The sequence below is a fragment of the Molossus molossus genome, unplaced genomic scaffold (genome assembly GCF_014108415.1).
Source record: "Molossus molossus isolate mMolMol1 unplaced genomic scaffold, mMolMol1.p scaffold_m16_p_7, whole genome shotgun sequence".
In the NCBI taxonomy this organism is placed as follows: Eukaryota; Metazoa; Chordata; class Mammalia; order Chiroptera; family Molossidae; genus Molossus; species Molossus molossus.
In genome coordinates, this window is record NW_023425401.1 from 100,639,838 (window position 1) to 100,655,910 (window position 16,073).

The 16,073-nt window shown below is 51.7% G+C and overlaps 1 protein-coding gene across 1 annotated transcript; it reads left to right on the forward strand.

Moving 5' to 3' along the window:
• Positions 1-3,980: 3,980 nt before the first annotated feature.
• On the forward strand, positions 3,981-9,373 carry TMEM213 (transmembrane protein 213). Its single transcript, XM_036246149.1, has 3 exons — positions 3,981-4,053; positions 8,047-8,118; positions 9,204-9,373. The coding sequence occupies exons 1-3, from the start codon at positions 3,981-3,983 to the stop codon at positions 9,371-9,373; spliced, it is 315 nt and encodes a 104-aa protein (XP_036102042.1).
• Positions 9,374-16,073: the final 6,700 nt, after the last annotated feature.

The following is a 16,073-nucleotide window of genomic DNA, read 5'->3' on the forward strand; positions in this document are numbered from 1 at the left end:
GTAAAATGCATCACGAGCTCCTGGGTGAGGCAACCAGCTGCGTGGAGATTTTAACCATATTGACCTGTTTTTTAAAAAAATAGCAAAAAATGGTGATACTTGTAAAAGAGTTACCATGCAGTCAGCCCTTCCTTTGGGAATTCATGAGTTATCAGAGACCAGTCAAGTCCACCTGTTTTAGGATAATAAATCCCCTGATCTGTAAAGAGAATGCTTATTTTTTCTTTTTCTTTTTTTGACTTGTAAACACAATCGACAACAGTCCCAAATCAAATAACAGTGTATTGAAAAGGAGAGTCCTGGCTGGTATGTTTCTGTGAAATGAACTGCATAGCTTTGCTTTTGCAATAACTATTACTCTTGATTGCAGTGGTGGTGATGTTCATATTTTGGACCTGAGAACATTTTTGAGACTCTTGAAAATCCCAGAAGCCCATGCACTGCTGTTCTCTCCAGAGCCTATTAGGTAAACTAGCCCCAGTCTATGAAGCTTCCTGCAGGGCTTACTGGGAGGAAGTATCCAGTGTCAAGAACCATGTTCATCCTACTAAACAATGTCATCTCTGTGGGGAGCAAAGGGGAAAATTCCTCTCTGATTGCAGTATCAAGAGCAGTGTGCTTCTCCTGTTTTTGTCTTGTGAGCCCATGAATCACAGACGTGACCGTGTGTCCCTCTTCCCACTGGCTACTGGGAAGCTCAGAAAACAAGTGTGCCATTTTGTGCCCTAAACTTGCTCCTCCTATTTCCTACCCTAGCTTTCTTTTTTCCTTATTTTGTCTCGTTTATTTAAATTTATTTGACCTAGCTTCATTAATGATATGTATGCTCCCTTAAACCCTTTTAGGATCAAGGCAGGCTATAAACAAATCAATATATAAACAGCGTTATTTTCCCCTAAAAGTGCCTTTCTCGCATATTTTCTATTAGCGATGGCCCGTCTGTTAAAGTGGGAGTTAACATTCACGGAGCACTTACCATGGGCTAGCACTGTGCGCGGCACTCGACATGGGTAACAGCTCCCGGGACGGGTGCTTCTGTCCTGCTGAGGCAGGACAGCAAGAAGCTAGGAAAATTCCTTGGCCGGTAGAATGGGGAAACTGAGACAGACAGTTGAACAAACTGGCCAAGCAATTTACAGCCAGGTACAGAAGGTCACCAGGGTGGAAAGTCCCAAGTGCCTAGCAACAGGCAAACTAGGGCTGGACCTCACCCCCAGGGCGGTCTCTCCTCCCCTGGCATATCGCTGGTCATGCGCTCAGACCCCTGACCTTTCCTCCCCAGAGAGAAAGAACCTCTAGGCCTCAGACGCATTTCTGCTCCAGGTCCGGAAAAGCAGCAAAGTCAGCAGGAGACGCCAGGACCAGCTGCAATGACAAATGAGCCCTGCTCTGACACTGACCAATCAGTGGAGACCACCACCCTGAAAAAGCTGGTGTATATTCTGTTGAGATCCCCCATTAAGATCTTCCCTAAACTGTCAGCCTTTAAAGACCCTCAGACCGAAGGTCCCAGCACATTCTCTCCCTCCCGGGAGCATGCCGTGCCTTTCCCTCCCCCTCTCCTTCCCCACAGGCATCTCCTAACTCCAAGGGACCCCATGAGACTTGCAACCAGGGGAGCCATGGGCAGCTGTAGCTCATCCCAGGCTAATCCCCCGAACCTGTTCCCAAAGCCCCTTTTCTCTGACTCTCCAGTGGGCCCAACCAGCCCTGCCTTGACACCCTTCTTCCCCCCGACGTTTCTAGAAAGCCAAAGCAGCCTGGCCAGGCTCTCTCCTTGCTTCAGTCCCTCGCTTTGATAAGTACTCTCAAAACCACCTGGAATCAAAAAAGGAGAAACCTCTGTAATAAAAATAAGTTAATTAAATAAAAATAAATAGATTAATAGGGGAAAAAAATAAAGCCACCTGGAACCATACTGTGACATCTTTCCTGCATGAAGTCAAGAACGCACACGCGACCAGCCCGGTTCCCTTTCTGGTAACACTACTACTTTCTAGATAAAGAACCCCGAGGTTTGGCTGTATGAGGTCGCTCGCCAGGGCCACTCAGACCATCAGAGGCAGGAATTCCATCCAGGTCCGCATGGCCACTGCCTCACCCCGGATGGAAGCCCTGCTTTTATCCTGACGGCCTTTTCCCGTATTCGATCCTACCGATCGGGACTCCCCAGCGCCTCCTGATTCTGTTCCTCTCTCCCCTGTCCTGCCCAGCCTCCCGTTTCAGGGCCCTTTTTCATCTGCTGGGGTGTTTGCAATCGCTCCTCAGAAGATGGCTCTGAATCCACGCCTCTGAAATACAAAGGTGTCCTCAAGTTCCTGACAGGGTGACCCCATCGTAAGCCAGTCTGGTTTCGCCTACCATGCAGGGACATTACCATCTGTCCCTGGTCTGACCAGACACCGTGACCAACCCTGTGCTTCCAGGACAGATTACTTCCCAAACAAGGGTCACGTGTCCGAGCCTCGGGGCCTCATACACAGTTTTCTCCATCCGGCCTGGTGACCTACACATCTTCCTCGTTTCAGATCAAAATGCCACCTCCCCTGTGAAATACTTTGCGTCTCCTGGTCTCCCACCCTCCTCCATGAATTTCCCATCGGTCGGGACGTCCTCACCATTTATTATTGAGGTCTTTGTTTAGTCGTCCAGGTCCTGGGAGACAGGAACTGCATTGCCTTACCCACCTTGGAGCCCCCAGCCCAGGGCCCGGCACACGGCAGCCACTCAGTAACTGGTGAATGCTCAACCAAGTGTAGGTCCAAACTGGATCTTTGTGCCAGAAAACCAGCCTCCTCGAAGCCCCAACCTCTAAACCCAAGACTCCAGGGCCCACCACTCATTTGCAGCTTTGGGCACATTAGGAAAAAGTGCCACATCTAGGATTCCCAGCCCGAATGTCACTTGCTCCATAAAGCTCCCCGGCGCCTCTCAGGCAGACTTAGCACCTCGCTGTTTTCCAGCTCCCTAGCTGTGGAAGGCACCCATGTTTGAGTCTTACCATATTACATCTCTGTTCTTTCTTCCCTGCTTGGTCTCACCAGTAGCTGTGAGTGAGGAAACAGATCATGTCTCAGCCACCTTGAGTCTCCAATGCCCCATGAAGCCTTTTGCCCACGGGGGGGGATGCGGAAAAGGTTTTAGACTAAAGGCAGAGCTCCAATCAAGTTAGTCCTCAGTGCAAAGTCTTCACAGAGCCTCCCGTCTGCCTCCTGATTGTTCCAGACGCCCCAGCCTGGTGCACCGGACGCTCAGCCTCAGGCTCCCCATTCCCCTCCCCAGCGCCCGCTCCTCAGCTCACCTACACTCCTCTGTGCTGCGGGCTTCTGAGCAACTCTCCCCTCTGCGCCTTTGCTCACCTGTCCCTCTGCCTGCAACGCCCTCTCCTCTTTGCTTGTCCAAATTCTATCCACCCTTCAAACCCAACTCAGATGCCAGCTTCTCCACGAAGCATCCCACCCACGACGTGGCCTCTCGCTGCAGAGATCGAACAGACTTTGTCCTTCCCGAGTCAGTCCCGACACGGGGCTCTGTGTTTGAATGATGCGGCTGTACTTAAACCGCTTTGAGGGCAGCTACTCCCAGACTCTAGTTCAGTGCGCACTGTAAATGCTCAAACATCAGGCTGAACGCAACAGGGACCAGCGGCGCATCTGCCCCTGGACGAGGCCGCCAACTCCTGCTCAGGGAACCAGCAGGGCACAGACCTCTCCTCCTCTCTGTCTCAGGACCAGCAAAGCCTGAGCTCAGGGAAGAACTGCATAAGTCGCCCCTCCCTTCCTGCCCCCAGCCAACGGAGTTGGGCTTCCCCTCTGGGGAGGTAAGAGTTTGCTCCACCCTCTCTCTTTTCCCCAAGACGGAGTAGAAATTCACCTCTGACAGCGTTGTGTTCAAGCTCCTGCGGGACAGGACCGCCCAGGCACGGGGGCGCTCAGCACGCCGCCCCTGCGCTGCTGCAGACCCAAGCCTCTCCCTCCGGCATGAAGCCCGCGCCCCCCGCCGCCCTGCTCCTCGGCCTGGTCTGCGCCTCCTTCCACTCGGCTTGCTTGGCAGGTGGGACTGAGAGTTTTATTCTTGGCCACACTGGGAAGGGAAGGGAGGGGGAGGGGGAGGGGGAGAGGAAGGAGGAGGATTCCTTGGCTGGGGTTGGTCCTGCACCAAGAGGAAACAATCCTTTTTCATCTGAAGGATTAGGCAGGGGGTGGTGGGGTGAGGTGGGTGGGGAGGGGGTATCTTACATGTACTCCTGTCCTCAGCTAGGACAGGAGCAGCCACCTCGGGTGACCTTTGCCACAAAGACAGAGGAAAAAGCAATGTCCAGAGCCTCTCCCAGCAGGGCACCCAATCAGCCTAGAATGGCATCTTTTGGGTGCTGCTTCTCAGTGTCCCGGGCTGCTGAGCTCCCTTTGCACCCCTCCGCTCCCCTCAGGTCCTCCGCATCTCCGGTGACCCTGGGCTGTCTTTGCCACTTTCACAAAACCTTAAGGCATGGAAGCTGCCACACGCTGTCTACCATTCCCCTGTCTCCCGGGCCCCAGGAGATGTTGGGTTATTGCCTTGCAGAGGCCCGAGGGGCTGAGGCCATGCCCCCAGGCTCTCCCAGGCTGGGCCCCGAACCTCGAACCTCGAACCTCGTGCAGAGAGACCTCCCTTACACTCCCTGCTCCTGACTTTTGCCTCTGGCTTTGATCCTGCTCCTCAGCTCCCAAGAACAGGGTCTGCCCTGCTCCCTGAGTCTGTCTCTCTCGAAACCAGTCCTTACCCCCCACCCGTTCAGCCTGCATCTGTCTCTCCCATCCTCAGTCTCTCCTGCAGAGGTCGGAAGAGCATCGGCTCTCAAAGCCAGTGAGCCTCAACGCTGCCTTGCGCCACCTACCAGCTGTGTGACCCTGAGCAAATCACTTACCTTTTCTGTGCCCGTTTCCTTATGTATAAATAATCTCAGTGCTTATATGTGTGGCTGTTGTGAAGATGAAATGAGGTGGCTGCAGGTAAATACCTTCGAATAAACTAGCTCATGGTGACTACTTAGTGAACGTTGGCATGTTCATTTGTCCAGTATTAACTCCTCCCCAAATAAGAGTGTTTTGTGACTGTTTACCCACAGAGTCTTGTTTAGGGCAGGGCGTCCAAAAACTTCATGAACTGGACTGCACCGAATAGTTGGGTCTTCCCAGCAGCCTTTCCTTTGGAAGTGACCCCAACTGGGACCAGGCCCTGACTGGCTCTGCTTGGAGGGTGATATTTAAATTCTAGGAACTTACACCTGGGCTAATCAGTTTGAACCACATGCAATTGCTGAACACTCTTTGACCTGCAGAAATGGTGATTGCACACGGTTTCACCTAATGCCAGCATCCAATTTACTAGGTTTTCTCCCCCTTGTTCTAGACGGGGACCATTTCCATTCCAGGGTAGAGGGCAGGGGAAAGTCAGGGCCAAGGAGGTTCTCTGAGTTATAAGGGACATTAAAATGTTGAGGAATCAATTTCTCCAAAACAAATAAAAACCAGCACTAAACCATGTAGCTGTAAATAATTTACAGTAACAAAGAGATTGCATCAGGTAATGACTGTACTTTAGGCAGGACATTGGAGCAGCTTGGGGGTGGGTGGCATAAAATTAGTCTGAGCAGCAATTTTGTGGCTTTGACTATTCAAGAAGTTTCTCCCTAACCTGTTGTGCTATGTGACAACTTCCTCTGAAGGACATGCTGACCTAGCCTCAGTGGGGCCTTCCAAACCATTTTTTTTTTTTATTCCCAAGAAGCAGATTGAACAGCAATCTAGTTTCCAGAAAATCTTCAAAATTGGTCTCTTGCCCAGCCGATGTGGATCACTGGTTAAGCGTTGACCCATGCACCAAGAGGTCACCGGTTCGGGGCGCATGCCCAGGTTGTGGGCCAAATCCCCAGTGGGGGGCGTGCAGGAGGCAGCCAATTAATGTTCTCTCTCATTGATGTTTCTATCTCTCCCTCTCCAGTCCTCTCTCTCTCTAAAATCAATAAAGGAAAAAATGGTCTCTTGGCCCTGGCTGGTGTAGTTCAGTGGTTAGAGTGTCAACCCATACATCGAAGAGTGGAGGGTTTGATTGCAGGTCAAAGGCACGTACCTGGGTTGCAGTTTCAGTCTGGTGGGTTGCAGATTAGATCCCTGGCCCCGGGTGGGATGCATGCAGGAGGCAACCAATTGATGTGTCTCTCTCACATCAATGTTTCTCTCTCTCTCTCCTCCCCTCCCTTTATTCTCTCTAAAAATCAATGGAAAAAAATATCCTCATGTGAGGATTAATGACAACAACCAAAAAATTGATCTCTTGCTCTTATTCTACCTAGATTAGCACTAACAGACTTGATTCTTGCTGATGGGAAGTCTGCAGTCTGTGCTATGCTTCCAGCAGGGTAGCCACGAGCCACATATGGTGATTGAGCACTTGAAATGTAGCTGATCTGACCAACAAGCTGACTTTTTCATTTAAGTATTTCAATACAGCCCTGGCCAGTTTGGCTCAGCGGTTAGAGCGTCGGCCTGCGGTCCTGAGAGACCCGGGTTCGGTTCCCGCTAAGGGCATGTACTTCGGTTGCAGTTTGTCCCCGGCCCTGGTTGGTCGTGCGGGTGGCAGCCACTCGATGTGTCCCTTCACGTCGATGTTTCTCACTCTCTCTCCCTTCCGCTCTCTCCCTCCCACTCTATCTGTACAAAAAATGGAAAAATATCCTCGGGTGAGGATAAAAAAAATAAAATAAAAATAAGTATTTCAATACATTTCAATAGTCGCCAGTGGCTGCCGTATGGGACAGAATGGATGAGATTCTCTCCCTTCTTACGCTGCTTAGGGAGAGTGTGGGCAATGGATTTTCTTCCTTGGGGATCTTTTTGTTCATCTCCAAAACCCCAGCACACCTCCCAAACTCTGATACAACGTCAAGAATTCCTGCCAAGGTTCCTTTTATCACTGGGCTCCGTGCGTCCCAATCAAGGGACCGTTTGAAGTGCGGCAATGCTAGCAATTTCTAGGCTTGCTTACACAGTGCTTAAACTCTCTCTGATAATCATCTTGCTGAGTAATATCATTATCCTGGTCAGAAATCAAGACTTAAGGTCAGAGTTCAGTGTCTATATGTTCGAGGTTTTGGAGGGAAATGAAGATAGTTGTGAAGAGACATTCCAGATTTTTAAATGATTGTGTGACTATATACTAGGAAAAAAAACCACATATTTTCTTTCTTTTTTTTTAAAGTGTTCTCCAGATCACGTCTTTTTTTTTTCTTTATTGATTTTTAGAGAGGAAGGAAAAGGGAGAGATAGAAACATTGATGAGAGAGAACATCGATGGGCCACCTCCTGCGCGCCCCCCACTGGGGATCAGGCTCACAACCTGGGCATGTGCCCTGACCGGGAATCGAACCAGCGACCTCCTGGTGCATGGGTCAGTGCTCAACCACGGAGCCACACCGGCCAGGCTAAAAAAACACATTTTCTATGTATCTACCTGCACGGAAAGCAGCTAACTGGAGTGTTTGGAAAGCTATAGATAGGGCCTGGGTAACTAAAGGGCAGTGTGAAGCAGAAATAAAGCATCCCCACGAGAACCGACCGCGACAGGAAAGGGGGCGTATCTGTTTGCCAGGGCCCCATAACAACGAAGTCCAAGATCAAGGCGTCGCAGGGCTGGTTTCTCCTGAGGCCTCCCTCCGTGGCTCGCAGACAGCCCCCTTCTCACCGTGTCCTCTCCTGGTTTTCCTGTGTGGGCCTCCCTGGTACCTCTTCCTCTTCTTGCAAGGACACCAGGCCTGCTGGTTTAGGGCCCACACACATGACCCCATTTCACTTCAGAGCGGCCTTCTCTAAAGGTTTTCTTTCCCATGCAGTCGTTACTGAGAGTTAGGACTTCAACATCTGAACTGGGGCGGGGTTGGGGGTGGACACCCAGTTCAGTCCGCAGCAGGGGTTAGCTTTGCTGCGTGAAGCCTGGACTGAAACTTCTATCACACATTCACAAGACTCACTACTAATGGACCGAAACTAGCTTCTTCTTCTCCTCCAGAAGGAAGCAGTGGCGACAACTCAACCCTGACCAGCCACCACCCGGACCCCGAGCCTCCGGAACAGTGCCACGGTGAGCTTCTGCCAGCTGCCCCACCCGAGCTGGGTCTGGGAGGGAGACTCAAGCCCCCGGCTTTCTGTTCATTGGCGTGGGGTGGCCGAGTGTGACCCGTCTTCCTGTGCGCTGCTGCGGCCTGTTCATGGCTTCCCGAACAGTGTGCAGAGTCTGCCTAAAAATCTATCTTGCCCTTGACCCCATTTAGACTCACAGTCTTTGGTACAGATGGCTTTAAGGTCCCATCCTCCCGACGGGAGCCAAAGACGCCCTGAGTCCAAAGGCTTGTAGAGGTTTCCAACAGAAAGACCACAAACGTCAGTTAGTCCCTTTTCTGCCCAAGGCGGGAGCTTCATTGTCGAACCCTCTGCGTATTTCTGTCCTTCCCCCCCTGGAATGCTTCCAGCCACAAGGAGGGTGGTGCTTCATAAAGCGACCACTACGCCACATGTCTGACTGATAGAAAGTTTAGCTTTCTTCTACATCTGGCTTTCTTTATTCTGGCCTCATTGAACGACCAGCTGTGTTCACCTCTGGGCCCTCACTGAGAATAACAGGCGAGAATGCACACAGGTTAAGGACACGGCTTTGGAGTCCTGCACACTGGGGTTTGAGTTCTAGTTCTGCCACCCCGTGGCCTTGGGCAAGTTACAGCCTCAGCTTCTTCATGCACAATGGGAACAACAACTGTACCTATCACTTCTCAAGGAACAAACAAGGTGACGTGCCGAGCATACAGCACAGCACATGGCGTGCCTTGGGAAAGGTTACGATTGTATTATTATCATTATTATTTGTTTAATCCTCACCTGAGGATTGTTTTCCATTTATCTTCAGATAGAGTGGGAGGGAGGGAGGGAGAGAGAAACATGAGAGGGACCCATCGACTGATCGCCTCCCGCACGACCCTGACCAGGGCCGGGAACACACCACCACCGAGATACATGCCCTTGAACGGAATCGAACCCACGACCCATTGGTCTGCAGGCCGACGTTCTAACCGCTGAGCCACGCCAGCCAAGGCACGATTGTATTGTTACCGTTGTTCTCGTTATGAAAGTCGGAGAAGGGGCGGGCTGGTGTGATGCTCTCTCTGCCCCCAGATGTGGACTTCTGCTCGCGAGCTTCCCGGTGCTGCCACGTCGGAGTGGACGAGTACGGCTGGATCGCGGCCGCTGTTGGCTGGAGTCTCTGGTTTCTCACCCTCATCCTGCTCTGCGTGGACAAACTGATGAAGTTAACTCCAGACGATCCCAAGAGCTTGCAAGCGTGAGCCGGAGACTCGGAGCCCGAGAATGCCAGCCACCACCCCCTGCGGCTAGCAGCAGGACCGAGGAGCCCACGGGGTTCCTAGCAAAGACATCTGCACCTGGAAACTGCAGTGACTTTGGGAAGGGAGGAACGAATGGAAGGGGTCCCAATCAAGGGGAGGCCAGGGCTCCAATTGCAAGAGGCAGGTGGGCCTTCCGAGCCCTGATAATTTCCTTTCTTGAGAGTCTCTGTGGGAACGGCTCTGTGTTAACCGTGGCTCTCCTCTGGGCTCCCACAGGGGTGCACACGGAGCATAAGGCTTGGTCTTTAAGTCAACACGTTTGACATTAAACTCATAACCCTCTCACTGAGCACAGGTCTCTGTCATCTGTCCCTCACTTCAGTCAAGGGCATCCCTGTCACTTCAAAATGGAAGGGTCACCTTTGACGCCCCCAGTGTCTTCAGCCCCATGTCCAGGCTTCTCCGGTTCTGTTCCTTCCTCAGGTACACCTTCTGTGGCTCTCCTGTCCCACCCTCCCTGCCAGCATCCTGCTTCTGGCCCTCGCCACGTCGTCCCCGCGTATTTCTGGGATGTTTCCTTCGTTTCTGTCTTCAGCGTCTTTCTCCCCTGGCCCTGAGCCCTACGCATGAGTTCAGTCACCCGACTCCCAGCACAGGGGTGAAGGGCCCTCACTGGCCCCTCAGCTGGATGGACGTCCTCCAGGTCTCCGCTGCTCTTCACCTCTGCCTCCCAACCCCCCTCCAGAATAAAGGCCACTGCTCTGCCTGGAGCCTTCCTGATCCTCTTGGGGGACCCGGAGCTGGTGCTCTTGGCTGCTCTGCCCCGAGGTGCAGCCGTCGTGAACGGACCTGGTCGCAGTCAGTTCCTGCTTCCGGGCACAGGAAGCTCCTCGTGATGCTTGCCCGGTGAGTGAATGAGTCCTTGCCCCACATGAACGTACGGCCATCATTTTGCATTCGGAGCCTCCATTTTTCTGTAAGTGGTCAAAATACCCAAACTTCCCGAGACGCCAGTTTGATTCCAGGGCTGTCGGAGACTCAGCACGGGGATGTGGCCTTGTCACAGTGAGTCTGGAGGGCAGGAGGGTGGGCTCATCGGCAGGAAGAAAGGATGAAAGGACTCTTTACGAAACACTTCTGCCCTTTGTTGAGAACCATGCATTTAGATTGATCAACTCTAATCAAAATATGAAAAAAAAAAAAATAGGAAGAAACATGTTGCAAAGGTGACAAATGACTCAAAGCTGCCCAGGGCCCTTACAGAATATCGAAATACATTTCCCCGACGATGGAAATTAAAGGGATCTCCTGGCTCACTCTGAAGAGCCAGGTGGATTTAGAATCTCAATTGTTCAACCAGTAAAATGGGACGAAAATGTCGTGTCTACGTGTTGAGTAATCACGTGAACAAAAGTGTCTGCACAATGCCCGGTGTGTGCTGGGGACATACACATCAGTCTGTGGCCCACTTTTTCAGAGATTCCCAGAGTTGCCACCGTACACGATCGTTGAATTCCTTAGAGATGAAAGGTTTGGTGATGAGCACGCTTGGATTTCACACCTGCACACATTTCTGAAACAAAACAGTATGTCATAGTGGGAAGCGTGCTAGCCCCAAAAAGAAAAGGGGAATTAAGCTCTATTTCTGGCCAGTGCAAACAGAAACAAGTCCCTGCCTTGCTGAGCATCAATCTTCAGAGTGAAAAATGTACGACTTGGACCAACCGCTGGGCTGGTTGCAAACCCGTGCAGCTCTCCGGGGTGCTGCGTGGGGAGGTGAGCACCAGGCTGTCTCTGTAGCCAGAGCCTGGGCTCTGGTCTCTTTCATATATCAGCAGCACCCGCCCCGGTAAGATTTAATTTGCTGCTTTAAAAAGCAGAGTCAGCACCAGCTGATGTCTGAGATCTCCTCCAGTCGGGGCGACACGTAGCTTCTTCGGCTACATGGGAGTGAATTACGTGAAGGTGCTCGACCATTGTCGCATTAAAAGTTAGGGATTCTGTGAATCGCTTTCCTTCCATGTGCCCAAGAGGAAGGCAGGTGCAATCCCAACAACTGCTCTTTTCTCTGAGGCAGGGAGGAAAGACGGTTATATAATTCGATGCTGTAGCTCAGATTTGTTCTTAGCATGGAATCCATCCTGGCAGAGCAAAAATCTGTCAGTGAATTCTCAAACTATGTATCAGTTTCCAGGGAGTCTAAGAGCTTCCTGGTATAAAGCAGAAGGACCTGCCTAACTGGAGATGTACTTTGCACTTAAAAATTTTGCCTGGCCCTGGTCAGTGTGTCAGCAGTTAGAGCGTCAGCCCGAGAACCGAAGGGTCATGGGTTCGATTCCCAGTCAAGGGCATGTCATGTGGGAGGCAACCGACTGATGTGTCTCTTTCACATTGAGGTTCCTTTCTCTCTCTCTGTCTCTCTCCCTCCCGCCCTTTCACTCTATCTAAAATTCAATGGAAGAGCCCAGCTGGTGTGGCTCAGTGGTTGAGCATCGACCCATGCACCTAGAGGTCACCGGTTCAGTTCCTGATCAGGACACATGCCCAGGCTGTGGGCCAGATCCCTGGTGGGAAGGTTTGCTGATCGATGTCCTCTCTCATCAATGTTTCTCTTTTTCTCTCCCTCTTTTTTCTCTCTCTCTCAAAATCAATAAAGATAATTTTTAAAAATCAATGGAAGAATATCCTCGGGTGAGGATTACCAACAACAAAAAGAATGAAATGTTGCACCATGCAAGATTAGTCGAAAGCAAGTCTTAGGCTAATTTTTCCACAAAAAAATAAACATAAGCATATTTTTAAACTTAGAGAAATATCAATCTAGAAAAGTTTTTGAACCCTGGCATCGGTTTGAGGTCCCAGGTGTGATTTCACAGTCTTCACTGATGAGCGGTAGGTGTGCTCTGTCCTACCTCGAGTCTATCACCAGCCTTATCTGGGCTCCAGCCCATTCACACTTCCTTCCAGAACGTGGGAGGACAGGGTGGACAAAACCATTTGTGTCACGAGTCTGTGGTTTTTAATTTTTTTTTTAAATCCTCACTCGAGGACATTTTTCTATTTATCATCAGATAGAGTAGAAAGGAGGAAGAGAGAAAGAGAGACATCGATTGGTTGCCTCTTACATTAAAAGACTTAAACATGAACACAGTTTCTTTTCTTTTAGATACGTTTTCTTTATTGATTTTAGAGAGAGAGGAAGGGGGGAAGAGAGAGAGAGAGAGAGAAACATCAGTGAGAGAGAACATCGATTGGCTGCCTCCTAAACGCCCCCCACTGGGGCCCACAACCTGGGCATGTGTCCTGACCAGGAATCGAACTGGCGACCTCTTGGTGCATGGGTCGATGCTCAGCCACTGAGCCACACCAGCCAGACCACAAATACAGTTTCTAACAACTCAACGCCACATCTCTAGGATGACCCCAGGCCCCCTTAACCTCCTGAGAGGACTCAGGTTGCCAAAGAATTTACTATTATTCTAACCAAGATCTGACAATGGGCCCCTCACCATCCTTTCTTGGAGCATTTACTCAAAAATGCTCATAGTTGTGAATCCTTCTCTGTTCATTTGAGATGTCTCTATCTATCATCTATCTATCTATCCATTCATCCATCCATCCATCCATCCATCCTACAACTCACGATATGAAAGTCATGTCTTCAATCTGTCATCAGGAAAGATGGGGCCTCTGTCTCCCAGTCTCTATGGGGGGACAGAACCCTAACTTCAGGAGCTGCCCACTAGCAGACACAGCTGGGCTCCTCGCATTTGCACTCACCATCTCTGTCATTTCTCACCTCCCTGACTCTCGGGAGCCCCCACCCACACTCACACTCCACTCCCCCACTGTCCTGGTAAGACACCCAGTCTTCTCCATACAGATCCAGGTTGAATGCAGTTCACACTGGGCTGGTCCTCTTCCCACTGCAGTAGCACCTTACGGATTAAAAGCTGTCCTTACCAATTTCTTGTCCAGCTTTGTTGAGCACTGACAACTGAGCCCTGCAGACCACTGGGTCTGCTGCCTGTCTTTCTCGGGGATCCCTCTGAAGGCGGGACCCCGTCTTTCCCCGCGACTCCTCCCGCCCGCGCCCGGTCCGCAGCAGAGCTCAGTCAGTGTTGGATGAGTTCGCGAATCAGAGGAAGCCCAGGAATGTGGCCTGTGCAAAGGGCCACACGAAGCACACAGCCCTGAACACGCAGGCGGCATCTCCTGGGCAAACTTGGGGTTTGAAAGGTGGAAAAAATGTAAATTACTGTTTGTGCAAGTTTATAATTATGCACATTCAAGTCCTCTGTGGAAACGAGTCGCTGGCAGATCTGCCCGACAAGTGAATTCTATGATGAGACTGAATCTGCAGATGGACCAGGGCCAGACCAGATCTAAAAACAGAACTTGGACCCACAACCTGTAGCGAGCTGTCCAGGAAGCTGAACTATCTCCGCAGCAGCCAGGCCAGGAGCCAAACACCACCGTCCCCGGCAATTGGCCCAAACAGCCAGGATTTGGTTAATAACTGACAAACTTCAGCTCACTTCATTAATTTCTGTGCCCACTTTCAACTTAGGACCAACTGAAGAAGCCAACTACGTCCCCTGATCAATCATACAGCTGCTCCGGCCAGCACCTCCGTCAGGGCCCCCTGAAGACCAGCGGCCTGGCCGCCACCAAAACGCTCCCCTCCCCCCTGCCAGCCTGAGACTCTGCCAAACATGCATGGTGGTGGCTGCCTCCTTCACCACGGCAAGCTCCGAAAAACAGCGTTCGCTGCTTCTCCTTCGGGTGGACGTTGTTTATTTCCACAGTGACTACTTGTTGAACTCTTTGTTGAGATGTTTGTCCTGTTCCTTGTACCTTGAAGTAGATCTTTTTGTGCCCCCCCCACCACCACTATTCCTATGTTGAAGCCCTAACCCCAGTACGTCAAATGTGACCTTATTTGGAAATAGGGTCATTGCAGATCGAGTTAAGATGGGGTTCCGCTGGAATAGGGTGGCCCCTAATTTAAGCTATCCTTACATAAAGGGAAGCTGGGACAGAGACAGGCACACAGGGAGGATGCCAGGGAAACATGAACGCATATGGGGTGATGCTTCTCCAAGCCAAGGAAACCCCAGACGGCCAGCAAACCAGGAGCAGCTCAGGGAGAAGACGTCCGCCTGGGACAGAGTCTCCCTCCCTGCCCTTGGAAGGAACCAACCCTCCCAACACCCTGATCTCAGACGCCCCCCCCGAGCTGGGAGACAGTACATTTCTATTGGGCTCAGCCACCCACTTTGTGGTACATTGTTGCAGCAACCCTGGGAACATAATACAAGGAGTACATGGGAAAACAGCAGTTTCATCTTGAACCCAGTCCGGCCGTGTGCTCAAGAACGTGCAATGTACGGACCGCAGACAGGGGAGCAACTAGACAAACAGGCCCAGGACAGTTCCCTAGGCAGCTCCAGCCATGAGAGTGGGGAGCGACTCACCCTGGTGACAGGATGTGACAGGCAGCCTCCCGCACCTCCCTATGGCCCGTCACAGCTCCCCTCTCCCACATCACACATACCTGCCCAGGAACAGGTCAGGCGGTGGAGACCCTGCCTTGGGAGATGCGACTGGAGGTGATGGATGCCAGCCCAGGTCACGCACATCCTGGGCCCCACGCAGAGGCACGGTTCCCGTCCAGACGACCTGTGGGGACCTGGGGGCGGCAGGGGAGGGGAAGGCAGCAATCCAGACTCTCCTGCAAGGCCTGGGGCGGCAGGAAGTCCCTTTCTAGTCGACTCCTCCAAACACCCACAGCCGGGCAACATCACGCATAGCGACATCCTGTCCCCACCACGCTCGGGTCCCCGAGCTCACTCCCCACTCCCACTCCTGCCTGCCGGACACTGCCAAGGAGGGTTCTGCCCCCGTCTGACTCCGGGCATCCAGGGGGGTGGAAAGGTCAACCGAGGGGGCCCTGGGGCCCTGGGTGCACGTGCGAGCGGGTCAGGGGTGGGGGCCATGCCTGCTGCTGCCCACTGGGTGGGGAAAGCCCTCTAGAGGAGTCCAGGTTGCTCGTAACTCACTCCGTTTTCCTGGAGAAATGGGCACCTTTTTAAATTTGCACAGAGGTGTCCTAAGGACTGCTGAAACCTAAGGAAAAAGAAACGACACATGAGATGTCACAACTGGCGTCAGTGACAGGCTTCTTCGCGACAAAACACAGGTGCGGCACAACTTATGTGCAAATGCGTTGTTAAAAAAATGAACTTGCCCGGCCGGTGTGGCACAGTGGTTGGAGCATTGGCCCACGGACCAAGAGGTCACGGGTTCGATTCCGGTCAAGGGCACATACCTCGGTTTCGGTTTATCCCCGGCTCTGGTCGGGGTTGTGCAGGAGGCAACCAGTCAATGTGTGTCTCTCACATCGATGTTTCTCTCTCTCTCCCTCTCTCTCCCTCTCTCCCACTCTATCTGAAGATGAATAGAAAAATATCCTCGGGTGAGGGTGACAAAAAAAAAAAAAACTCTACCACAAAGAAAGTTAAAAAGGAAAACTTGATTACAAACAACAATCAATTGTGGCAAGACTGATAAAGTGCCCCCGATGAAGGGCGAACAGGACGGATGGTAACACCACCCCACAGATGGCCACCGAGCGGAGTTATGTCATTTCCTGGTGTAGAGGCTATTCTCCTTCCCCACTAGAGAGACAGAACCAAAT